This window comes from Orbicella faveolata, unplaced genomic scaffold, assembly GCF_042242905.1.
Source record: "Orbicella faveolata isolate gen_17 unplaced genomic scaffold, um_ofav_v1 contig_12, whole genome shotgun sequence".
In the NCBI taxonomy this organism is placed as follows: domain Eukaryota; kingdom Metazoa; phylum Cnidaria; class Anthozoa; order Scleractinia; family Merulinidae; genus Orbicella; species Orbicella faveolata.
The window spans coordinates 9304392-9331850 of NW_028301539.1; the positions used below are offsets into that span (position 1 = coordinate 9304392).

Consider the following 27459-nt stretch of genomic DNA (forward strand, 5'->3'; position numbering starts at 1 on the left):
AATTAAAACACGTCGGAAGGTGACTTGTTTGGAGTGATGTAATTGATTGAGTTGAAAATGGTAAGTGGACCGTGGAACAGGTGATAAAAACCGTATTGCACTTTGAGGCTGAAGTAAACCTGAAATGGCAGTTGGATTGCTCTTTGCTCAGCGTCATCCACTAAGAATTAAATAACGGCGATATCCTAAAACCAGATTGCACAAGTTAAGAATGTTTGGGTTGGTAAGTCGTTCTTTAAGCAATGTTTTACGCACTAATAGCCCCTCGGGAAATCGCTCTTTTAAAAACTGCTCCTTTATAAATGCATCATTAGCTTAATTCTTAAGTTGTCGTAGTTATTCATTTTATTTCAAGTCCTTTGATATGCTTTCACAGATCATAATGACATACATTAGTGAAAAAAAAAGAACATTTTTATTATCTTCCTAATAACTTTTTTTTTGATATAATTTTAGCCAGATTGCTTGTTCAACGGTGTTAAATAGCCGTTGCTTATCTTTCCTTATCCTTCACGTAAAGTACATGAGCGAAACTTGAAGAAGAAATACTTCCTGTGGGAATACACTGTATTTACTCTCGTAATACAAACATAAAAACTGTATAACCGGATAGATAAAACTACTCAAATGCTCAGGAATTGCGTTTACACAGTTGTATATCAAGAGATTCAATGTCACATAGGGAAAAAAAAAAAAGGAAAAAAGAAAAAAGCGATGGAAATGTTCCGTCTTATACGTTCAACGGGAGTACTGTCAGACTACTCCTTTGTTTGTTCAGACTGAATAAATTGTCATTACCTATGTCTAGAAGGCTATGAATCCCCAGTTTATAAAAAGATAATTAACTTTCGTATGGTCATATCTTTGAAATGTATATTTGTATATGTATTTGTTGGACAAAAGTTTCCAGTTGTTCTTTTAAAAAGGAATTTAGACATTCACAGGAGGCAATAAAACTATTGTTCGATGATTTTTTAATCCATTTGAAAGCAATGTAATCTTCTTGGTTTGTTTTTGACGTCTCAGCCAATCGAATCAGCTACTGGATTTGTATAACACAAAGCTGCTAATGTACTTTATTCTCTACGATACCATCTATTATTTCCAGAACCTAAGATCCTTTTGCACTCACGAATTTCGCGGAGTTTTGGTTGGATTTTAAACTATGATTTAGGGGCACCTGCCTCGCTTCACAGATATTGCATTCTATTTTGCTTCTTTCCGCCTTCATCGAGAATAAATATTTTTACAGCAATCTGTCATAACCTGTTATTGTTTTTGTGAATTTAATGTAAAAGTCAAGTCATATTCAAACCTATCAGCGAAGACTGATGAATACACAGAGCGACTAGCGGCTATGCCTTGCCGATATTTTCCAGTCAGCATTAAATTCATCGCCTGACAAGATATAATACATCACTTTAAATCCCTTCATTATAAATTATTTTGTTCTGATTAAACAACTGTGTTTCTCGTCGTAATTTTGTTGAAAAAGCGACATGTGACACGATAACGTCATTGGTTAACTCTGTGGCAAATCGATGGTCATTGATTGATATTCGTGTTTTAGGATTAAAATAACAAAGTTAATTCACACAGCAATGTTAACTTGTCACTTTGTAAGAGTGGTAATGTCCTTGTACAGAGCGCATGCGTGGCATTGCTGTTAAAATTATCCGATTAAGGAAGTTGAACGCATCTTGCTGTAATCAAACGGAACAGTTGAATTATTGACAAGTTCCAAAGGGCGACAATGGAAAAGAAATCTTTACCCTTGTGAGTACAAGGGGGTGGAAGGGAAGTGAACGCCTGTGAACCTTGTTCACAATTTAAAAAGATGATTTACTCTGCGATGCGGAAAATGTCCATAGCTCTTCATTCATCCTTCGCTGAAAACATATCTTGTGATGTGCCAGTGTTTCTAAAAGTAATTTGACATTGCCGTTTATGTAGCAACCATACTGAAACAGCCATACGTTTGACCAGCAGAAAGTCAAGCTGAATTACGTTTCTTGGACAGATGATTTCGTGCATGTTTTTTTCTTTTTTTAAAGTTTCTTAAGCAGCAACACAGAATTAGTACCTTTTAATATTGCATTTTCTTTTCGGATGCGTTAAACGTTAAAAAAATAGCCACAAAATTGAAAATCTCAAGATCTATTTTCAAGAGCTTTGAGTGTATGTTTGTGTTGTTTAACTATAAAAGGAAGTTAAATCAAACCACAGGCTTATGATAATACATTTTCTATTCCAGAATGGTCCTAAGTCCTTAAGTATGTTGTACAATAATGAAAATGATTTTTAAAGGGTCAAGACAATGAAAATTATTATTTTTTAAACAATTGTAGTTAATTTTTAAGCCAAAGTATTAACCATTAGCCGTAAAAGCCACCATCCCACTGTGACACCACTCCCCCCCCCCCCCCCCACCCCCGCAACCCTATATAATATAAGACTTTATAAAACACTGTACTTGTTGCTCCCTGACAGAGCGATTTTACGGCGGTCATGCGTGTTGGTCCTAAATAGCTGAAAATGTTCAAATAACACTTTATTGAGAGAAGAGGAATTTTCTAGCTTGGCAGCTGTGACGTAAAATTCACAACGGTCTATGGCAGCAGGGAAAAAAATAACTAGAAGTAAAGAAAGAAAATAAGAAGTAGAACAAAAACAACAACAAAAAGCGCTGTAGAATATTTTTTATAATTTTAGCGTTCTAGAAAATGTAATTGTTATTATTGCTGTTATTAATATTATCATCAACATTATTATTATTATTAACTTTATTAAAATCTCTTCAGAAAACCTATTTACAAATCTTTACACATTCCACTATCGTAGTAGACTAAAATTTTGATGAAACGAAAAACATCATGAGATCCTAACTGATTAATTCACAAGCTCATGCCATCATCAACTTTCTAAAATTAGTGGACACACGCCCAGTTAGCACTTAAGCGGCAGACTTTCATTATTATTATCATAATATGATCATGAAGATAATAATAATAATAACAATAATGATGATGACGACGATGATGATGATGGTGGTGGTGGTGGTGGTAGTGGTGGTGGTGATGATAATAATAAGAGAAAAACCCCTAATCATATACTAAAGTTTTGATGAAAATAAAAATATTAAAAAGATCCTAACCACTATGATTCAAAAGTTCACCCCACCGCTCACTTTCTAACATTAGCGCGCACACGCTTGGCTAGCGTTTAAGCAGCAGTCATCAATGAAATCCCATTGTGGAATTTTGTGGAAAGATGTCCTGGAGCTCCTCACACGTGTGTAAATGTTACTATTATTATTATCATTATCATTATCATTATCAATGTTATGATGATGATAGTATTAGTATTAGTTGTAGTAACCATGATATCATGATTAGATACGGAAACATGTTTTACAGGTTTAACAGACATCAAATTATGTAAATATTATAGCATTTTGTAAAGCTTAGCTCTAGTTCTTGTCACAATAAACACTCTTTCTTTTTTTAAATCATTATCATTATCATTATTATTATTATTAAAAACAGAAACAAGAGAAGAGAAAAAAAAGAAAAAGAAAACAAGCAAACAAAACTATTATAAAAATAGAATAGAAGAATAAAGAAACAACAACAACACACTAAAAACAAAGAAACAGAGAAAAGGACACGAACTCAAACAGATCCAAACAAGAAATTTAAAGCGAAGGAAAATTAAAGGAAAAAAAAAAAAAAAAAGAAAACATGCATAAAGGGTTCTTTAATAAGAGAATTTAGGGGTGACAATTTTGACCGCTGCCATTTTCAAGTGAGTGACTTAGGCGGTTACGTCAGATCATATTCTCTTATGGGTCACGTTTTCTGAGGTTTTTTTTTTTTTTTTGCTTATTTTGGTTGCTTGGGAAAGCGAAGAATTTCAACTTGTTTAATCCATCAGCAAACAAACTCTGCCGTCATCTATGTACACTTCATAGGGAATACATCGATTCAATTATTCGAGAACAGGAACGTCCATATTTTAATTGACATCGACAAGTACGTTTTGTTGTTCGCCGGACGCGCTTGTCTGGCCGTGTTTCTCGTCACAACCTTTAGAAACAAACTAATTTCACTGTCGATCTGAGAGATTATCAAGAGAACATGGAAATGATTACAACACGGTAAGAATCTAAGGAGATCGCTGTCGGCGCAGGGTGTTGATTTGATGATGCGTAAAATTATATCTCGGTATTATGATACACTAAGATATTTAGTCAACTTGTAGAAGTTATGTTCAAGTCGAGCACAGTTAGATACCTGGGCTTCCAAACTGCTTAACAAAATAATACTTTGCTTGCAAACTAGTTATCATTACTGCCTATTTTCATTCAGTAGTCGAACTAAGTTACTTTGTAAGAGCGAGTCACCAAACCGGCCTACAGTTGGAGAACGTGACAGCAAAGGTGACTGTGGTAGTGGCGTAGGAGGAAATATTTTTGTTTGCTATTAAACTGCACGAATGAAACCCTGACCGGAATACCGTAAAAATCAGTACCGACTACTGACAGCTGCGAATAAAGACTATAAAACATTTCCAAGTATGGTTAGTCAAATAACAACACGAAAACTCATTTCTCTTCAATAGCCCTTGGATACAATTTTGTACGGGAAATTGCATGCGTGTCTCTTTCTTTTAAGAGTTCGACTAGTTCTTATACGAATTACTGAACGAAAGCGAAAAAAAAAAAAGTCAAAACAAAACAAAACAAGCTTTGGATTGGCTCCTTGAGCGGCGACAAAACTGGCTCGATGCCTCCCCTGTAAGGGAAATTGCGATGCCAAATGCGACTTAAATCCCGGGACGTACAAAGGTCGCGCAGTTGAAAGTCATATTTGCAGTGCTAAGTGCTTTTAGATACTAAAGTGGGTCTAATTCCAAACGCGGCAAGAATTGGCCCTAATCAGCGTCGTGGATAATATTTGAGTACCTGTTTTTTTTATTTTGTCACTTGAAGGCAAGTCTCAAGTCTTTGACTTAACATCATCTTGCGCATTTTATTAGGTTCACTCCAGCTATTCTATTCTCATTGGAAAGAACGTTGAATATAATTAGAAAGAATTTCGTATCGAAAACCGTGTCGGTATTCTACATGGAATTCAGTTTGACGACATTGGATATCTTGTTTTCTTTGTAAGTGTCAGACGTGTGACCTATTGCATGCGAAAGGCAATTGCTATTTTATTACTTTAAACGAATGCCATCAAAAAGGGAGCAATACTCTTAACCGATGAGTAGAATTCTTTACACCTAAACAAATGTGGTAATGTTTGGCAAATAAATTAGTTAGGTAGTATTGGAATGCCATTCAAATCATTCCGTAGTTTTTACCAACTTTAAAACACTTTTAATTCTTAATGGCACGTTTGTCGAGATAGAGTACTTGAAGTTAAAGTTATTAGATTTAACAAATTCGAAGTCTTTCCGGTCAGTACAAATAATTGAGTTGTACAAAATCTATAGATGGCAAATTTGTTTTATGTGAACAAACTAAACTTTTCACCAGTACCCTTTTAATTGTGTTTATTTAAGGATGTAATCATAGAGGCGATAATTGAGAAACTTGATCAGCATTGTTATTAAGATCACTTCAGCTAGAGTTGACTTTATGTTATTTATATCCATCGTGATTCTTATAGATAACTCTATAGAGGAACTGTCTTCACAAATCTGATCGGGTGCACGGAACACCACAATGGCATTTCTACGGAACACGAAGGAACTCTTGTCCCATCGCAGAGAAGCAAGCTTGCTTAGTTTACTGGTTCAAGTGACCTTTGTTGTGTATCAAGCCTCTTGCGAGACTGGTAAGTGGATGTCCAACTGGACGAAATGTAGAGCTTTCTGAACACTGCTCTCCATTCGAAATCTGTTAGAAGACAAAATTCATCGGTAGCTGCATAGGACATCTCCCTGTGCCCTTGACAATTCCGACCATCCGTGTAATAATGGTGCAGTCGGTTCGAAAAGCTGCCGACAACGGACATTCAAAATAGTTAATTACGCAACCGGAAAATTGATACCTTGTAATTTTAGTTTTCTGTGAACTACCTGCACAAAGAGAAATCACTTTGTTTTGAATAACTGACAAAACGTTCGGTCTCGCGAAGGACAAAGTATTGGTCGTCTAGCTGTATTATGTCGGCAAAATGCGTTGCTAAACAAACTAATGCTTCTATATAGTCTAACGCTCAGAAACAAAATACTGCTAGGGGTTTGATAGGAAATTAGAAGATTTGGCTTCAGGTACGGACAAAGTTTCATAGTAAATAGGATGCTTTAAATTATGAGCCTTAACGTTCTCAGGTGTGATTAGAATTTAACTACCCAGTTAGGTTTCCTGAAGTAATGCTGGTGCTATGATAGAAAAGCACGGAACGTGCTGCTGCATGACTTACTGTTCGAACTTGAAACTACCAGAGCTTCGCCTTTATCTTATCTGTAAAATTATTTATCTCCGGGCATCTGGTTAAATATATCAAGCAGATTACTGTCACTTATAACTTCTCATCGCAACAAAAGCTACCAGATATCAATCGATCTCTAGGCCTCGACTAGTATGCGTAGCAAGCGTAGAGAGCAAATGAAAACGCGAGAAGGAGATGGGATAAAAATCTCAATTGGGATAAATGGAGTGGGCAGTTGAGTCGGGAGGAAAAAGAAAAGTTGATTTTTCGGCCAAAATATATATTTTTTGGCACATGTATTTTTTAGAAGATTGTATAGTTGAAGGGCCTTTGCATACTATCCCGGAAACTAGAAAACAAAATGAGGCACATTGTATATTACTATTTATTAGACTAATTAACTACAAATTTCTTATACAATTCAGGTGGTAAATATGTGAAAAAAAAGAAAGAACTCGAACAAATACGCTAGCTTTCCTCGTAAAATCAAATTCCCTCCCAGCGAGTCCGTTCTTCCAATAGAGGAAACGGGTCTAACGTCACATGTGTCTTGCCCTTCAGTGATTTTGGATCATCATTCCCGATATGATCAGTCATGGGATTGGCTGACTACCTATGAACTGGCGTCTGGTAGCGGGGTAAGTCACTTGGAATAGCTGGTTATTAATTTACCTTCTACTGAGGTCAGGTTAATATAATAAAACAAATAAGCAAATTGCGGCTTCCTTTCGCGGTTTCGTGGAGCGGATACTAATTACTACCGCTAGCACACCATGTGTCGTGACTTTTGAAAACGAAAGAAGGACAATAAAAAAAGAGAAAAAATGAAAACAAACAAACAAACAAACAAACAAAAAAACAAACAAAAAAACAAACAAACAAACAAACAACAACAAAAAAGGAGCACTTCTCTATTCCTTAAGGAAGGTCGTCAGTGAGCAGAGTTCTATTTCTTTTTTCCTGTATACTAAAGGTGGTTATTCAGGATTCGTAACTAACGCAGTTCTGAAAAAAAATAAAAAATAAAAAAATAAGAAAGAAAGAATTAGATTAATAAAATTTTAAATAAGGTAAATAAATTAAGGTAAGTCTGAATAATACTTCCCCTCATCTGCGTTGTGACTCGCGCTTTCTTTAGACAAGAAACAAACTGGAACGCTTTTCATTTCGATATATAGCATCATGATCATTGCTGTTTCATATATTTTTTATCTCAGTGGACTCGCAGTTCCCAGACGGGTGAGTACCTGGTATGCGACCTAGTAGAGACGGCAACGAAAAGTACCAATAGTTGGTTGATATCAAATTTTATTGACTTGCAAGGCGCTGTATCAGTGTCTGTTAAAGTTGAGTTCACTGCAAGGCAATGCGACTCGCAATCATTGCCATTCTGTAGGCAATCTTTCAAGATATTTTTCTATCAAACCGACCACATGATCATCGCTGGGGTGCAAAAGGCAATGATTGTAGCAGGACAGTTTACATTAGCTGGAGAAATGAACGCCAATAATGTGTGGAATCTAGGTCAGAGAAGAATAACGAACAAAGCCAGCTTGGAGTTTGGTATACAAAGTAAAGGACTTTACTTAGGATTTCAGGACGTTGGCGGGTGCATTGCACTAGGGAAAGTTCAACTCTCTTCGAACTTTTGTCCTGGTCAAATAACTGGAGGGGTAAGTTACAACCGAACACCTTCTCCACCCACTGGGAATTCAACGAAAGTATACGGCACGTGTTCACTAAACTCGGAGAGTTTACACCATGTGAACTCGCTGTACACGGAGTGCCTCAGCAATGGAAGTTGGAGTAAGCCGGCAAGTGTCTTGACATGTTTGTGTAAACCTGGGTATCAAACCACTTCTAAAGGATGTCAAGGTAAGTTCCAATTTACAATATCGCCGGTCAATAGTTTCGTTTCTTTTAGCGAGCAGACAACTGATGAATAGATAGACAGATGAATAAGCAGGTGCAGTTTGACAAAACGACAATCAGGCAGATCAACAGGTCAACTGGCAGACGGACAGATGGACAGAGAGAGGACAGACAGACAGAGTAGTCAGAAAGACAGACAGACAAACAGACAGACAGACGGACGGAGGGATGAATGAACGGACAGACGGAGTGACCAACGAATCGAACGAATAACGAACGCCCGAACGAAGAAACTATTGAACGAACGAACGAATGACTGACTGACTGACTGACCGACTGACTGACCTACTGACTGTCTTGACTGACTGACTGACTGACTGAATGATTGACTGAATGACTAAATGAATGAATGAATGAATGAATGAATGAATGAATGGATGCATGGATGGATGGGTGCATGGATGAATGAATGGATGGATGGATAAATGGATGAACGGATGTATGGATGGTGGATGTATGGATGGATGGTTGGATGGATGGATGAGTGAGTGAGTGGGTGAGTGAGTGAGTGAACAAAAGAATGAATGACAGACAGACGGTGACTTTGTCCACATTTATCGATCGCTTAACTTTCGATCTTATTTAATTTTTATTTCTGATAGAATGTCCCAGTGGAACGTATAAAGGTAGTCTTAGCAATTCAGCCTGCAGTGTCTGTCCTGCGAACTCAAACTCCAACAATTCCAGACATCACTGCGAATGCAACTCAGGATTTTATCGAGGGCCGTCGGACAACAAGGAAGGGAAATGTACAGGTATTTTAGAATGGCAATAATATGTGAGCTCGTTTTAAAATAATAATAATAATAATAATAAAATAAAATAAAACGAAATGAAAGATCCTCGATTAGTTCACGCTCATACGTGCCTCTGATTTTTGTATTTCATTAACGTCTTCTGAGTATCAGTAACTAAACAGAACAGTGATGAAACGGAATTGTTTTTTTTTTAAATAGCAATGTCAATAGGAAGACAAACCAAAAAACAAAAACAATACAAAAGGAAACAGTAATGCGTTCCTCGACAAATCTTTTGGCAGAAACACAAACATATAATAAAAAAAAAAACCTCTCCATTGGCGGGTACTCTATTGAAGCCATATGGTCTATGACAAACTTAACACATTAACTCAAAGAAAAGGAGTTTCTCGGATATTTTGTATCTGGGTGTCCTAACGAAGTAATATGTAATGTTTTAATAGCGATGAATAGAAAGGAGTGTACCAGATTGACGGTAACGTTTTATTTAAAAAGGGGTTCCACAACTGCTTATGGATAGTGAGCAACTGTCTTTGGTCGGCAGAACATTCCTCTTTTGCTCCTTATATATAATCCCATAAATAAACGTTATGTCTTGGAATTTCTCTTCAGCACCACCATCTGCTCCACGAAATTTATCAGTAATATTCCAAGACCAATCTGTGATCGTAGTTGCTTGGCTAGCGCCGTCGGACAGTGGGGGAAGGGATGACGTTGTCTATGACGTCAACTGTTTTCAATGCGATGCCAGCCCAGACTGCAGCTACAGGAAGCCATGTAATGGAAAATTGGAGTTCTGGCCACTGAAATTCAACAATCCCTACACACACGTCACAGTGACAGCATTACAGCCAAACGCGTCATACTTCTTAAGGGTTACTGCTGAAAATGGAGTGAGTCATCTGTATGGACCCAACTCCAACAGAAACGCCGAAATTCAGTTTGGGACAAAAATCTCAGGTACAGATGGATTATTCATTCTTTCTCCCTCTCTCTCCTTCTCCCCTTCAACTCTCCCGTCCTCCCACTCTCCCATCCTCCTACTCCCCCGCCCTCCCTTTCTCCGTCTTCCCACTCTCCATCCTTCCTTCCTTCCTTCCTTCCTTCCTTCCTTCCTTCCCTCCTTCCTTCCTTCCTTCCTCCTCCCTTTATATCTCCTCCCTTAATTCCTTTAGCCACTGCCTCTCCTTGACGTTGTATAAGTTTATTTGTTTGTGGGACCATTTATATTGACTTATTGTTTGATTTGCTATTGTTGTTGAAGCTAAAATGCTGTTGGATAAAACTTATGTAGACGATGCCACAGCTGTTCTTACATGGCGAGCAGTGGACAATCCTCGGGAATTTTCAACCTACGATCGTTATCAAATCTCCTGCTTCAAATGCGAAGACGGGGAAGGCAGTGTTAGTCACCACTGTACAGGGACATGCGGTCATCGAATTCGGTTCTGGCCGGGAAGAGAAGGCCTGAAGGACAATCACGTGACTGTATCGGAACTAGAGTCATCGACGCTGTACAAATTTGTGCTATATGTATGGAAATATCAGACTGCTTTGTCGTCAGTGCTTGTCAAAACCAGTGATTCTCCGGTCAAGTCTCCAGGTAAGATGACCTAGATGTTTCCAGTTATTTGATTAAAAGGTAAATCCCACACAACCATATTGTCTGCCGAGAATTCCACAACGCATCATAAACAGAACTGAACATGGAATTAAGATCCTCTTTACACCTTTTTTTCAGGCTGGTGTTAGTGTAGTACATGAATTTCCTGAATCTTTTCAAAAGCTGTTCACAGTATGACAATATGTAACTACAACAACCATTTGCTTTGATTTTTCGATCTTGCTCCAAATGTCCTCAATTAAGGACATTAAGTGGACAAACAAATAAAACCCCATTTAACTGGCGCATGAATAGAGGCCACAGATGCAATGCAAACTCTAAGCATGATGTTAGCATTTCATAGATATATCATTTTGGATTTAAAAAATAAAATAAATTACTGATTAAACTAAAAACAACAAAAACAAAACAAATAAACAAAAACAAACAAACAAAAAACAATTAAACACAGAAAAAAGGTTTTAAATGTAAATTGCCTTAGACTCTTTAGCATCTAATTCTTTAAAACTAATGTCAGAAGTGCAACAGGAACTAAAATTAAGCAATTTGCGGTTATTTTCTTGAAGAACGACCAAATTTAGGGAACTTTCATCGCAAAAATTAATTACATGGCCGCAATTAGTCACATAATAATTTCGCCCTTTTGACTTTAATGGGTTAAACGACCAGCACCCATAAATGAACACGACAGGTCTAAAATTTGCTCAAACAAAAGATTAGGCTGAGCTACGTATCGTAGAGGGGTGATGAACTTTTCTGTGTGTCTTTTCTCACTCAGATGAAGAAAAGGCCGACATGTCTAAACTTCTATTCACCACGCCAATCCTCGTTGCCATGGGAATAAGTGGGATGATGCTTATTATTGCCCTTGTTTCTTTAACGGTTTCCATTTACAAGCGACGGCGATGGAACAAAACATCACTGGACGGCATTGTTTCGACTCGATAAAATGAGTATTGAAGAAGAATTAAACTGAAGATAAATAAATCCGAGAGATAAGTCTCACTCTGGTTATGGCATGAATTCTTAAAACAATATATCTAACGTAAATTTAACAACAAGGGTGATACTAACACGAAATTAACTTTGGCTGTTCTCATGGAATTACGAAAAAAATAATAAAAATAGTGGAAGGGAATACTGTATGATCTTCTAGAACATAAACAGCGACAGAAGTGTGAGGGTATCCATACAAATAAATTTTACTCTCATATCACTTCACATCATATCACTCCGACTGATATTAGAGCTCATACATCATATTTACTCTAGTAAGTGTTCAGGTGGTTTATTTCATTTTCTCTAATTAAGAACTCCCATGATCTAACCGGCTTATATATCTTACAACCCTTCTTCTTTACTTTAAATTTCATCTTGACGTCTTTCTGGAAGCAGGGTGGGTTACTATTTCAGTCATTTTATGACTGAGAAAACTACTTCATTGTGATTGGCTTTGAGCAGACAAATTTACCGTTCAAGTTTAATTAAAAGATTAGGGATTTAAACTACTTGTGATATTGGAAAATTCTTTCAAACTGCACTCGCCTTAAGGCTGGTGCAATTTTGAGAGAATTTTCAAATGCAACTCGTTCAGGTTAACAAGGCCGGGATATCTCCTCTGCTGACTAAACTTACAATTTAAAATCACAACAGTGATACCACGGTGTTTTCTTTAACAGAACAAGTTTTCAACGTTCCAACCATTATTGCCATGGTTTTAGCGGGAATACTGTTTATCTGCGCTGTGATTATATTGCTGGTTTCTTTTCACCTCAAGAGACGATGGTATGGCACTGCCAAGAAACAGACCATGGATAGTGGTGCAAACGACAGCCCTCACTCGGCAGAAAATACCGATAACACCATTATTATGGAAGAAATCCTGCAAGAATTTGGTCACACTATAAGTTCAAACGGAAACCGCACGCAGTGATCGATATAGTTCTTTGTGTAAAAATATGCAAATATTGACTCTTAAGCCCCTGAGACATCAACAAACGTTAGTGCCCCATTTCCTTTTTGAAAGATGCCTGTAGTGAGTCACAGTGGTTGCCTTAAACGTAACATTCATGGGGCCCAGCAGTGTCATAGTCTGGTCTTTAAATGGAGTATTTTAGTCGCGAAGACCTGAAAGGGTCGAAATATTTAACTGGTAAAATGGTCCTCCGAGAAAGTTCTCACAAAACAGATACTATGAAGTACAGAGGCAAAGACAAACACTGAAAAAGTAAATGCTAGCTGCTGACAATCCCGTGAAAGATTTTGAGGGCCAGCGCTAATATCTATCTTTATTTTTGACAGAACATATTTTTTATTCCGTTTCGCCCATTAAGGTGATTCCTCACACACGAGCTCGACAGCGAAATAAATGCTAGTTTTCCCTTAATCGAGCAAGGTGACCTATATATTTCATTTAATATTTTTCCCTTAAAAACTGTCATCATCATAACTAACTAACTAATTGTATAACTAACTAAATAAATAAATAAACAAATAAATAAATAAATAAATAAATGAATGAAAATACAGAAGGAAAAAAGCTATACCTAAAAGAGTACATTAGACCGTCACTCGAGAAGAGTAGTTATGACATTGGAAAAAGCGACTCGAGGAACGCTTTGAATCGATGTACTGTGTCATTTACATTGTGTAATTTCTTCATTGATTATTCACAGTAAATTATTCCATATGCTCTGGACTTACAACATATCAAGTCTTTTTTCAAGTATTACATAATAAACTTTCCTTCCAGTTACCTCAAGATGTTACGTGAACCGATAAAATAATGTGTGTAGTACCAGTAAAGGAAGAATTGGCCCATCATATCTCTTTTGCGAGCATGGTGATCTACACGTATCTCTTTTATTGTATTTTTCGAAACAGTGTTTGGTAAGGTGTATGGAAAATTAAAAAAAAAAGAAGAATCGTTCGACAGCTTTGATTTTTGAGGAATCACCTTAAGAAGTTACCCGTAAAACCGCACGGCGTGCTTTCCTAACTATACAACTTGGGACAAATTTTATTGGAAGTCTCTTGAATGTGAAGGAAATGATACTCCTAAGGAGTGAGTTTATTTATAATATTGCAAACATGTAATTAAAATGTGGATTCTAGTTATCTACTGGCCCTCGTTTGTATCGTGTTTTAGCATCATTTACCCTATTCAAACTTGTTTTTCTTTTCTTTTTTCTTTTTCTTTCTTTTTTTTTTTTTTGTATTTAATTAACAAATTAGTTAATTGTCACCTCTGCGCCCACTTTTGCAACCTGTATCAGAATCTACTAACGAAAATTTGCGGTCACTGAGGGTGGTTTAAGTGTTGTGACCCAGGCACCTATCATTGACTCACTGATTGCCTGATCGCTCGATTAATTGATTGATTGATTGATCGATCGATCGATCGATCTTCTACGGCCGGGAAGTGGATTAGTCGATTTCGCCCCCATTCCCACTGTTTTTCCACTTTTGTAACTGATCAAAATGTATTGACAAAAATGGGGTTCCCTGAGGTTATCCAGGCACCATAATGGAACTATCTGATGTCTGAAATTATTTTCTATGTACGCAATTTCCTCCAGATTAAACCAAAATAACCCCCAAATAATTTTTAATCAAAATGAATGAAATCAATAGAAAATAGTATTAAGGTAATACTGACTAAAAATAACTATAATAGAAGATGGATATAGATAATTGCAAACAAGAACGTTTTAAAAATATTCCTGTACTTTGGCTCCTTTAAAATTATTTTTTACAAAGTTTTGCAAAGTCCCTAAACATTTCCTCAGTTTCTGTTTAACCTATTAACAAACTAACACCTCTGTCTTGGATATCTCTGTAATCCCCGTAATTCTGTAAGTATCAATATATTAATACTAAATTTGCCTTTGCAATTTTATAAACTTCCCTATTTTTCCTTATTCTGCCTCGTTTCTTCCCAGAACATCTTTTAAAGGGGCAATACATAAAACCTTGGGGTATAATTTTGAAATTACTTTGTTTTTTCTGTCAGCCACGGGCTCATATCACCCGAAGTCTCCATCTCCCTTAATCTTTGAGTCAACGTTTTCGCGAATCTTGTTTTGATAGTTTTAGAGAAAGAAAAAGCAAAAGATACGGCAAGTGTTTACAGTATACGGGCAGTGGGCTCCTGCGTCAGCCTACTATTTATCAATTAGACTACCAGATTCAAATTTTATTGGTTGCTACGTGAAGGTCCAAGTCAATTATACAAGTCGATACAAAACTGAGCAGTCTAATTGTTGACAATAAAAATATGGTTATATTTCAGCTGGATCGTATTACAGTAGGCAACTTGTCCAGCTTGTCATGCGTTTTAGAGAAAAAGACAATTCTGAGTCTCCGACGGGAGCCGATCGGCGTCCTGACCTCTTTGCGCATTTCGAAGACCAAATATCTGAAATTCCTTTTTCACTAGATGTCGTCGTCAGCGTTGCCGTCCTTGTCGCTTAAGCTCCCTAATAACATCTAGCTCACTTAGATTTTTCCTCAGTCCTAATTTTTAGACGATGAATAAACTGTGTATGAAGTCAGCAACAATCCAAGATATCGGATGGATGTTTCTTTTTCGCAGTGTTTATTCTGATTATTTTAATAGATGTGTAAATTGATCACAAAGGATGTATTAAAAATTATGGCCGCATACGGTGATGCGAACGAGCAACTACTTCTTTGTTTCTACTCATGTTTAATTCGTTATTTTTTAGTTCTTGATATTCACTTCTGGAAATTAAACTAAAACAATATTATTCGCCTCAGGCTCAGTGAACATGATACAATTAATTACTAGTACAGTGCTAACCGTTTCCCCAGTCGACCAGTAATTTAGTTTTCTGTTATAAAGGAAGCAGTTATTTACAAGTGTTACCCAGTTAAAGTAGATTTAGTGCATCTTGAATTTCTTTCCCTAAAAGGTTTGCATGATATAAAGCAACTCTGAGGACAATTAATCCAGTCTTCACTTTATTTCGTCTCCAGCATTAATGAAAGAAGTATCAAGAGTGGAAATACACTAAACACGAAGTTCCGATATAAAAGTTACCTGACTATTTGCACGTGGCATCTCTTTTCAATCAATCACTAAAGAGGAAAGAGCTGTCAAAAAATCTTTGTTGTGTGTACCACAGTTACTGATAAAAGAGTTTCTTCTCTTGGAATAATATTCTGGTGAAATATAAGCAAATTATGTCAGTGGCATATCTGTATTTCGGTTTCATGAGACTTTAAATTAAAGCATGTTCAAATCGGGCTTGACAACACAACGCACGAGCAAATCGAAATGTGAGAGGCAGCACCTTGCTTAAATATCATAAGATTGTATAAATATATTGTTTTTTATTATTATTGACTTCACTCAATTATTATTCACTTGATACATTAGTCTGAAAGCATTGCATGGCTTCTTAGATGTTCCGCTGATTGTCTGTGCTACATATGAAACATTTTGTACTAATGGCAAAAATAGAAGGTTCTTTTTCCCCTTTTAGAAATGTTAATAGGAGGGCTTAGTTAATTTCCGGACTGCGCCAGGTTTTAACGTTGAGATACGTTTCTTGTTTGCCTGTGATTTGCCATGGATTTTAAACGCAATTCTATTGCTGACAATACAATTAAAATTATTTATTTTAAGTCAGAGATAAATCTAAGTGGTATTCTAATTTTAGTCACCTGCGAAGTGAAGTACGCGTCTGGTAAATCATGTACTTAAAGGTAAAACAACAGCTGCTATCCATTTTTATTTCCCTGGCTTGGGTACCGCTGTATAACATTTTCGAGCGCGACTTTCAGTGCATAATACTTTATAAAACTCCTATATGTGTATTTGCACTTCGACTTTATTGAAAACAAATAAATAAATAAATAAATAAATAAATAAATAAAAATGAAAACTAAAGTGCGAAATGGTGCTCACATAGACTCCTCTGAGGTTAGCTACTACAGCTGTAAACATTATTTTACCGATATTTGAATCTACTAATATAGGTTCAAGGGTGATCTTCTTTGGGGTGATCTGGATCAGAGTCGATCGTTGATCCAAAATTATTCACATCATGATACATCAAAGTAATCGATGAATCCACTCTGGTCGTGGATTCATCATGATCACCTACTTTGATGTACCATGATCCGAGTGATCTTGTATCATTTAGCCTGATCCAGGTCACCCTAAAGGAACGTTCCCTATCAGATATATGTTCAGAATTCTACTTGTTAATTCATCTTTAATTTAAATTTCGTTGTTTTATGTATTTACACGTATCTTGTTGAAAATATTCTTAAGATGTTTTCTCTCCCGTATCGTTTTTGATTATTTTCAGCATATTTCTGAAAACCACGCTGTGAGAGGGTTTTTACGATATTAATGTTAGTTAAATGCCTATACATTATATTTATCGGAGGAGCAGTCTTAAATCACGCTTGCCATTTTCTCATCGCTTCTTCAACGAAGGGCCGTTACTGGATCATTTGTTATGTCTACGTTTTCTACAGAATACTTAGGATAACAGTATTCATGAAAAAGAGAGAGTAAAATGCAACTTAAACATCATTCATTTTTGATGAATCCAAAGGTTCTGTTTTGGTCTAATAACATTTTCAGTTGGCAAGTTAAAAGATATTTCTTTTAACTTATACAATCCATGAAGTTTACACCTACAACTGACTCGGCAATAATTTCGGAAACTGAAACACAAGAATTTAAACGGCAGAGACTCCCGCGACAGTGTTTAATTTGAAGCGCATAGCTGAATCAATCAATCATATTATTAATGGTCATATTTTTACAATTATTATTTTTTTACTTTGTACATCTTCTAGGCTACATATGCGATTGTACCCAGTTTATCTTGGTTTTCTATAGTAGCACCTTAGACAATGCCTTCAGCGACAACACGATCTCAACAAGCGTTTATAACCCTTTCGAAACTTTTCATTGAAAACTGCGTACAAACATGGGTTTAGGGCGCTGTTGCTATGCGCCAGAAAAAGGCGCCAAAATCTCAAATTGCACGGTAACGGGTCAAACACGATTTGCCCGGTAAAATATGTCAACCAACAGAAGACAAAAGCTGCAGTGACCGTCAGCAACATGTAAATAACTTTTTTGCTTGCCTTCCCGCGTCTTCTCTGCACCAGTTTGGCTATTTCCTTGTCAGAAGGCGTTTTGTATCGTCGCAAAGTGATTACTATGACGGTATACGAAGCTAAGATAAGAACGAAGGGAAGAGCATAGAACGCGACTAACAGAAACGTATAGTATATTTCCCGTGCGTTGCTGTTCTTGAAAGTTCTTTTCATGTTAGCGTCGCAAGAAAATTCACTTCTGGATGTGTGGAATACAACCTTAAGTGATAGAAAGTAAGGAAACCGAACGGCCATGGCTAAAACCCAGATGAACGCAATCACAAGTTTCGATGATTTAACAGTGAACAGTTCCAGTTTTAAAGGAAAGACGATTGCAAAAAATCTATCGATGGCAAGAGTTAGTAATGTAAGAATTGAAACCAAAATACTAACGCCATGAAGATAAGGAACAACTTTGCACAGCACTGAGCCAAATATGCCCTCTACCAGCCAGTCTGTTCCCCGTAACCAGATGACAATTACTCGCGGCATATAAACCAATGTGATATTCAAGTCGGTAGCAGCCAGGTTGACTATGAAACAGTGGAAAGTTCTCCGCATAGTCTTATTGCGCCACACTACCATGATTGTCATGGAGTTCCCCAGGGCTGATATCAGAATTATCACACAGTAAACAACAACTCTGGCAGCTCGGGTGGCCGTAGTGTCGTTATAGAAGCAAGCACTCGAATAAGACTCGTCTGCCGTTCCATTATTAAGGCTTCTCGCGCTAGTGACATAAGAAGTGTTGTTGAATTCAAAGTGGCCCATGATAAGTCAATAGGTTCCTTCCAGAAAATGATGCTCGACTGTGTCTCCCGCTAGGAAACGTTCAATTTGGCGTAAATTTATGAGCGAACGCAAAATAGTGTGTTGCATTTTTAACGAGGTAATCTTTCAAAAATGGATAAACCCCTGACGTGTCAACTATAATGACTTGATTTGTTTGCACGTGCATTTTACTAAGATGAATTCGTTACTTGAAGTAAGTTCCTGTTGTCGTTATCTTGTTTACAAACGAGTGGAAATAAATTAAACTAATGCCAATATCTTTTCGCATGAAAAGAAGAAATCCCACGGGAGAGTAAACAGTGACGTATTCCGCGACAGAAAAATATTGCTTGAGAACTGTACCTTCTTGCTTTGGGCATGCAGCAAATATTCGACTTGTATAAATTTCTGACAAAGTTTGCGTGATCACAATTGTCATTTCGTCGTGCGATAAGTTGCTGGTCTCACTTTTCAAACAAGCACACATGTGATGCCTAATGTGGTCGACATATTAGAAAAAATTTCATTAATTTTGTACACACGGACATTTAACTTTTTTATCAACTTAGCCTTTGTTCTTTGTTTCGTGCTCTTTGCGTTGGTAATTATTTTAATTTCTTTCTTTTATTTTCATAAACTTTTCCGATTTCATTGGTATTCAACGGAAATTGCACTTAACACCGGCCTCCCATCCATCTTAAGGCTGTAAATACACATTGCTTTGACCGTTTTTATCTTGCTTGAGAATGGACCACAATGGCTTAAAAAAATAAAAGTCTATGACCTAGGGGGTGAGAAAACCGGCCCAAAACAATTTACAATGAGTTAGGTCTGAAATGAAACAAAGAGATTGATTATCTAAATTTACCAAAAAGGCTTCCATCGTCTCGGATTTTGCCACGTTTAGAAATTTTATCTATTACAAGACTTCTCGTGACACAACGAGTTTTATCCCTAAAAATTATGTCAGTAACTTTTCAATTATACCTCGCTGGAATTTTGATGTAAGGGAAAATTTCTCTGCATGAGGTAACAATACGACCTTAGCAGCCACATACTGCTATGCATACGCAGGTCAAGCTACATTTTGTTGTTCGTTTTTAACATAATTCTTCGTTGTTGATTTTTGCGCCTTCCCTTCAGCGGCATTACAAAATTGAAACCTCTTTCCCCATCCCATCATCATCGTCATTATCACTTTAAGCTATTTCAGGAGCCATAATCGAGGACAATTTTTCTATTTTTAGAACAAATTGCGCCATCCTGACGTCATATATCCGCGCGGATCCACGCACGTGTCGGGAACTCTCGCGTGGTTGCTGTCACGTTGCGTGATCAAATGGTGAGACTTGCGAGATTCTCTTGCGTATTTTTCATCGTGATGACAGGGAATAAGGCAGGGAATACGAACCAGGGCGCTCATATGTAATTTTATGCTCTAAGCTAACGGAAAAGGTGGGTTTTTCAGGGTCGAAAACAAGACTTCAATCTCGCGCTGGGAATGAATAATAAGATCTGCTCGCGCTTGTTGTAAGCTTACGCGTACGTTTTTGCGTTTGTTCTGACTTAGGAATATAGCAAGAAAACTCCATACTCTGGTATCGAGTAAATTTGAGAGTTTCTCAGACAATGGTTAATCATAAACAAAACCTGTTTTGATGGTTTCTTATTGTTTCTGCTTGTTTGGTGAGTTTACAAAAGTTTTTGAAAGGAAAGCCTGACGCGTACAATTAGCTCATTTGCGTAGTGCAGCTCACGCACTTTCAAGTCCGAGTCGGTGTTTTCAATTGTCAACAAATCTTGACAAAGATTTCTTTCGTTATCTTTTGTGCTGAGATGCTGCAACAAATTTCACGAACGCAAAAAAGGCTATAAACATGATGTGTGTTTCTTCAACATAAGCATAGTCAAGTTTTACACTGCGAAAATGAAAATAGACAAGGAGTTTTGATAACTCGATAGACAAAATCGAAATCGTTATTCGAAGTTGATTAAAGAAAGCGTCATTGTAACTTTGCTGATTATTTCTGCTTTATTCACATATTTCCAGCTTAGCTTTTAATATGTTCTCAAACATTTATCCATCTTAAACATATTTAAAAACTATAGAGTTATTGTTTGAGTTTGATATACGCTTTCACACGAAAGTGCGGCGGGGCGGAAGTCCAATTTGTCATGTTTACTGACTGTACAAAACACGCATCGGCGGGCGCTCTCATTCATCGGCAACAGAGAATTTACTGGAATTTTACCCAAATAAAACTGAGCAGTATCTACGGACGTAAAATTATTGGGCCTTGATGAAACATGAAGCGTTGCTTACAATTCAGGCGAAACTCAAACTAGCAATTACTTTGTTTTGCTTTTCGGTCGCGATAGACTAGCAAATTCCTCGGAAGCGTGTGGTAAGAGGAGCTAGGAAACCATGAAGTCCTGAAGCTCTGCTATATCTAAATATATCCAGCTAGTTTTTTGCTGTGTAATTGAAAAGCTGTTAATCTTCAACATATGTGAAATTTAAAGTGGGGTAATGTACAGCTCTTGTAAAAGAAGCATCCGTCGGAACACAACTTGGTCAACGATATATATAAGCTGAAAGCGGAACATACCTAAATTCGAAACTGTCTTACTTCACTCCAACTGGAGCAGCTTACGACGAATATATTTTAGCAAAATTCCAACAGACGTAAACGCGTTGAGATGTGGGCCAAAAACAAAAAACAATTTCGGAAATTTCGGACGCCATTTCCCCCGCGCGACATCCGCAGAAGTGCTCGCAGCATGTACGCGCGTGTGCCGCAGGTGATGGCGCAATTTGTTCTAAAAATATAATCATTGTCCCATATCATGGGGACAACCCCAATACTTGAAATGGCGCGCGCTTACGGTCTCCGTCCCCGATTATGGTTCCTGGCTATTTCCTTATTTCCTGTGAAAATGATGAAAACTGTAATGGCTGTGTCATAACGCCATCCGGTGTCCTACGAAGTCATCAAGCCGACATCTATCTACTTAACCCAAAGTAGTTTTGATCTGCCCTAACGAAAGGAAAAAAAAAAAAAAAAAAAAAAAAAAAAAAAAACCTAAGACCATCAACTCCCAACCCACTCCCCACATCTCTTTACTCCACTTATACCATGGCAAGGATTCTGTGCTTTCAACTGAACGACGCCATCAAATTCTAAAAACCTAAGATTCTCTATTTATCGGCTTCAAGGCCTCCCAAATACGTTTCTTTGCAAATTTTCAACTCCGAAGTATCTTTCATGTCGAAAGCTAAGTAGGGAAAATTTCAAACGTAAGCTTTCACATTACACGACAATAAGATTGGCCGCGAGAAGGCCGTCGCGTACCCTACCTTTTTTTTATTATTATTATTTTTTTATTTTATTTCTTTATTTTTATTTTTTAATTTTATTTACCTTTGCATGGTTTTGGCAGGCCCGTAATAGGCCCGTAGGCATTACGGGTGAATAATGCCCTAGAATCAGTCGATTAGAGCGAGTTATATCGGCCGCAAGCACATACCATATAATAAAAACTGGTAATATGCATTTTTTTGTTGTTGTTGTTGTTTTGCTTGTCCGAGGCTTAAAAAACAAGAAAAACACTTTGAAGGGTACAGTCGCGCCCGCAACAGCTGCCTTCTTACTTGCACTGGGAACTTAGTGTTTGTTTTATCAAATGGAAATTGAAACAATTGTGACTTTGAGCCGAGTGACCTATCGGCCTGGTGCTCAAGTCTGGTATTAGGATTTTGGAGTAATTTACCCAAATATACAATTAACATGTATCTTCACCTAACCCTAGCCGGAATTGGAACCCAGACTCTTATTAAGTGTGTTCGTAATTAATATGTCCACTTCTATTATTTACAACAATCTTTAATGCGATTGTCTTGTAATGGATCCCTTACAATTTGATTTCCTCCAGAATATGACATTGCTTTTGTTTGTATGATAGTTTTCGTTTTGACACAAAATAATAAATCAGTTACCGCACATCAATAGACCTTTCCCGCATCCCAACAAAAAATAGAGGCAAGTCGAGGTCAGGGTGGACAAAAATACAGCAAATGTGTGAAAATGTCCACCCCAACCTCTGTCTGGTACTATTGTTCGTACGCACTGAAGTGGAATGCGGGAAAGGTCTATAATCTACATTCAATCAAGTTTATCAAATGCGTATATATAAACTGCTCTGAGTTCTACATTACGTCTAATTTGTAGTTCTCTCGCTTTTAATTACTAGTTACGGTAACCTTCAATCGTCTTCTTACACAATTGCGGACGAGTTGATTAGTGCGTTCCTAGTAAGGGTGATAATATTAAAAGGAAAGCGTGTTAGTCGCATCTCAGCTTGTCTATAAGTGCCGTACATGCAGGACTGACAAATGTGTAAGCTGCCTCAAGATGAGAGCAACTTTCATATTTTGCCTGGTTTAAGTGGCGAGTACGTATTTAGCGCGATTTTACATGTTTCCTTGAAGTATTAGGTGCCTGCACTTCTGAAGGATGACAAAACCTGTAGCAATATATATCCCCAGTTCAAAACGAAAATAATAACAATGAAATAATAATGATAATATGTTTTCACCACGAACTTATTATCAAAGAAATTAACTTTTTTAACTATCGAATTTTGCCAAAAGCTATTTGCCAAACTAAATGATTGCATTCATTAGTTACCCTAACTTATTATATGACTTGTGTTTGCAGCTGATATAACGCGCGCACTGGCTAATACTAGGGTAATACTAGGGCATTATTTGGCTAATACTATAGCATTATTCTCTCGTTATGTGCACAGGCCGATTAGGGTCTGCAAAAACGAAGCAAAAAGCCGTATAATAAACAACTTATTGACCTCAGACGTTCGGTCTTTACGGGAAAATCTCAAAGCCCGCCCTTGCCGTGTTGACCTCGCTATCAGGGAGTTTAAGGAAACCACGACGGCAACGGCAACGGGAACGTCGCTAAACAGAAGATTTAATGAGAAGAGCAATGGCTGTGCACGTGCGTTATAATTCTTAGTGCATTTTTTTCTTTACCGTCCTCGGCAAAACAACAACGTGAAATGACCAAATTCTGCGTTGTCTGGAGAACGTGAACCATGACGGCTAATTTTTTAAATTTTTATTTCAAGTTTATCGCTATGTCCCAGATTCAGTTTCGTGAAAGTTTTGATAGTGATAAACAAAGTAAATAACTTTCGAGTACCGTGAGATTCGTAGATAAAATATAAAGTCATTTTTAATCGACGTTGTCCTCGGCATCGCCGTCGTTGTTACTTAAACTCCCTATTGGTCAATACGACAAGGTCTCGGTTTGATGTTTTCCCGCAAAGACCTTTCTTTAGGTTAATAGGTAGTTAGTATTAACGTTTCCAATAAAAATATACGTTCGATCAGGCGCCTGCGCCTTTTTGTTCCTTTTTTTGAGTATGCAAGCTTAAGTTGTCTACCACACACCAAAAAAACACACAAAACAAAACAAAACAACAAAAACAACACAAAAATGAACTCTGGAACAGTTAAGATGAATTAGTAAACTATCTATTCTAAATTACTGAAGACAGTGTTAGTTCAAAACTCTTCTAAACTTTCCTACGTTTTACAAGGACACACACACATGTAGACATGTGGAATGTGGTATGAGCTGAGAGCGGGATCTCCTTTTTCGAGATACTTAAAGACGTGTATAGCTCCTTTTCCGGGTTTCCTCGTGCCCCAACCCCTTCAGAAAAAGAACAAAAGAAGAAAACAAAGGGTGTTATAAGGCACTGCGCATTAAGGAACTACTTGTGATGTGAGGGCAATCCAGCTTTCGAACAAGCCCGTAACGCCTTTTTCCATTCAGGGGTGAGTTGTGATATTTGAAAAAAAGAGAAAGTAAACCGTTAAGGGAGTGTTTGTTACTCAGGCCTGCCTACACGTTTTGCATTGTATGTATCTGTACATGTCTTTCTTGTGCTGTAGTCAAAAACGGCAAGATCATTTTGTTTGGTCAAAAGTGAAGTATAGACTGAACGAAACACTTGAGCCTGCGGTACGTAAATAAATAATTCATATTTTACAATGGCGGCAATTGATGTACAAGTAGCGCAGTGTGAGAAGCGCCGGCTCGCCATGCGAGACATTGGGAGATCGAAGTTTAGTGGTGACTAAAGGTAATTTTTCCTTTTCTTCTTAATTGTTTTTTCTTTTTCTGTCAAGAAACCATTTACCGAAAGGTAGCGTTTGTCTTTCCGTTTCTTGTGTTAATAATATTGTCTAGAGCGAGCTTTTAATCATTCGTTTATATCGATTGCTTTCGAACTCAGAGTAACACGTAGGTTTGTGAAGGAAAAACCACGAAGACTTTCCCTGAATCGAATCGCTAAGGAAGAACCATAAGTATTTTCCTCACAATGAAAAATCGTTATACCTTCTACCTCTCAAAAATAACTAACTTGACACGCTGCAAGCGATTGTAAAACGGCCTTAGACGGCTGATGTTCGAAACCCGGGGGACTCCTCTATGAAAAGGTTGGGGATGCTCTTCAACAGTGGGTAGTGATCCAACCGTTTTAAGTGGTATCTTTTACGGGTCTAATGAAGCTCAAGCAACGTCCACATTAGTCTCCCTTAGGAGTTAAATTCATATTTTCCGACGAGCATCCCTTGCCTTTTCATATGGGAGTTCCCCCCGGGTTTCCAAATGTCTAACTGGAAATGAAGGAGTGAAGGAGTGATAGAGAGAAGGAGTGATGGAGTGAAATCGTTCTACCACTATAATTTGGAAAATAATATTTTCCAAGTTAAAAAAATGAATTTATTTAAGTCATTATAAAAGTAATTGAATATTACTGAACGTATGTCAAATAACACTCCTTTGGGTTATTTAGCGCCTATTACTTGATTTGAAAATAGTAAAATAGACCCTTTCGATGTTTGTATGTGTAATGTCAAAGAAGAGCAAATTTTGCGGCTTATTTATTTATTGTGTTTTTGTTGTTGTTGTTGTTGTTTTTGTTTTGTTTTGTTTTGTTTTTTTGTCTTATTTTTTTATTTATTTATTTATTTTTTTGCAGGAGCCCTTTTTGCGGATCGTGGAAAGAAAACAGAAACATCTCGAAAAATTAGAACAAGGAAAAAAACGGTTCCACATTGTAGATGTTAGATCCGTCGCTCAACTCCAGTTTCTGTAGTGGCTACTGCTACTCTCCCCTGGATGTGATACCGTGCCATCGGAGGTTGCTCCCCAGCACTCTGTCAGGTTGTTCCAACATTTCACCAGTACCCATTTACACTCCTGGGTGGAGAGAGGCAATGTAAGGGTCAACTTTCTTGCCTGAGAACACAGCACAACTACTCGTCCACTTCAAATACTCGTCTGCTCTTGCATAGCCCGTCTAAATTTCTTTTCCTGCAAATAATATTCTGCTCATAAGTAATTGCAACCAAACTCTTGTGTGAAAAATGGCAGATCGCTTCCTTGAACTGTGAGAGAGTGATCTAAATATCCAAACAAGCTTGGCGATCGAATGATAAAACAATTATTGAACTCGGTTATCGCGAAATATCATGATTTGTCAATGTAGCGCAGATTAATTATTTTCGGCATCCTTCCGCTTCTGCAAATAATTGATCTGCTCACCAATTTCAAATCATTATATTTTGCTCAACCCCGTCCAATAATTTGTAATTGTTTCCCATGGGGTCAGTAAGTAAATGCCAATTCGTTTATAGACATTAGAACGAGCTTCAAATAATCTTTTTATACAGGTTATCTTTTTCCCATCCCAATCTTTCTTCGTTTTTCGGATACTAATCACTTCTCGATTTGTTGCACCGCAGTGCTACCGGAATTGTCATTTTTCATATTTTCTTATAATTGCTTTCGGAAAAAATACCTATTGCCAATATTAATTACCTTGTAAATTTTCAGAATTAAAACATGCTTTTTAGAAAGCGTGCTCAAAGATATATGATGTTTACAAGTTCCTCGTTCGCGATTGGTCTCTCAAGAATTAACCCATTTCATTAATTTCCTCTCAGTATGAAAAATCGGTTTAATTACCGGCAGGTTAGTTTAGCAGATAAAACGCAAGATACATTATCTTACCCTACGTTTTCAACGCTTCAGACACTAATTCTTTCCGTTCTTGCCACGTTAGATTTACAACCTGCAGCTGGTTTGACGATATACTACCTATATCATGTGATATCGAAATTAAATGTTTAACCTCGCGTAATGGATTTTCAGTCCCTTCAATAGCAAACAGCGCAAATTAAACAACATCCGCCCACATCAACAGTGTTGTAATTGCCTCTGGTTAGTGTTCTTCAGGTCAAGACTCAAGTCTTTATAATAGAGAATATCCTTGTTTCAACCAGGTTAGTCTCATTTATATAGCCTGTGAGTGGATTTTTTTTTTTTTTTTTTTTTTGAACAAATTTTAAACTTATTTCTTAAATACCACTCTAACTTCTCACTGGGCATTTTCATTTGCATTGGTACACGCAATCGAACTATTCATAGGCTCTCTCCTTAAACGTGCTGTGGCGTTGTTGATTGACATCGAAAATAGGCCTACAACCTACACCATTTTACTTTGACCCTTTTCGGCAAAGGATTGAGAAATATATCAATAGATAGTACCATAATGATGTACCTAGACTGAGAAATATTTCTGCACTATTTAAGCCAATTTGTTTGGGTGGTAAAAGTTTACGGCCAGTTTTGTCTTTAAACGTGTAAAAAAAAAAAAAACAAACAAACAAAAATGATAACTCTTTGAAGAGGCTTTG

At 37.2% G+C, this 27459-nt stretch overlaps 2 protein-coding genes across 6 annotated transcripts; one reads left to right on the forward strand and one right to left on the reverse strand.

Moving 5' to 3' along the window:
• The first annotated feature begins 46 nt into the window (after nt 1-46).
• LOC110057725 (ephrin type-A receptor 3-like) lies at nt 47-27131 on the forward strand. 5 transcript variants are annotated; one of them, XM_089283647.1, is made up of 8 exons: nt 47-223; nt 5673-5840; nt 7002-7078; nt 7658-8315; nt 8975-9127; nt 9743-10090; nt 10395-10733; nt 12434-13871. In XM_089283647.1, the coding sequence occupies exons 2-8, from the start codon at nt 5729-5731 to the stop codon at nt 12685-12687; spliced, it is 1941 nt and encodes a 646-aa protein (XP_089139773.1). In that variant the 5' UTR covers nt 47-223; nt 5673-5728; the 3' UTR covers nt 12688-13871. The 5 variants fall into 5 exon arrangements, with proteins under 5 accessions (XP_089139773.1, XP_089139775.1, XP_020619985.2 ...); XM_089283649.1 differs by lacking the exons at nt 47-223; nt 12434-13871 and adding exons at nt 3869-4189; nt 25740-27131; XM_020764326.2 differs by lacking the exon at nt 47-223 and adding an exon at nt 3869-4189.
• Nucleotides 17561-18818, reverse strand: LOC110057777 (neuropeptide FF receptor 2-like). The gene has a single exon (XM_020764375.2). The coding sequence runs from the start codon at nt 18666-18668 to the stop codon at nt 17655-17657; it is 1014 nt and encodes a 337-aa protein (XP_020620034.1). The 5' UTR covers nt 18669-18818; the 3' UTR covers nt 17561-17654.
• Nucleotides 27132-27459: the final 328 nt, after the last annotated feature.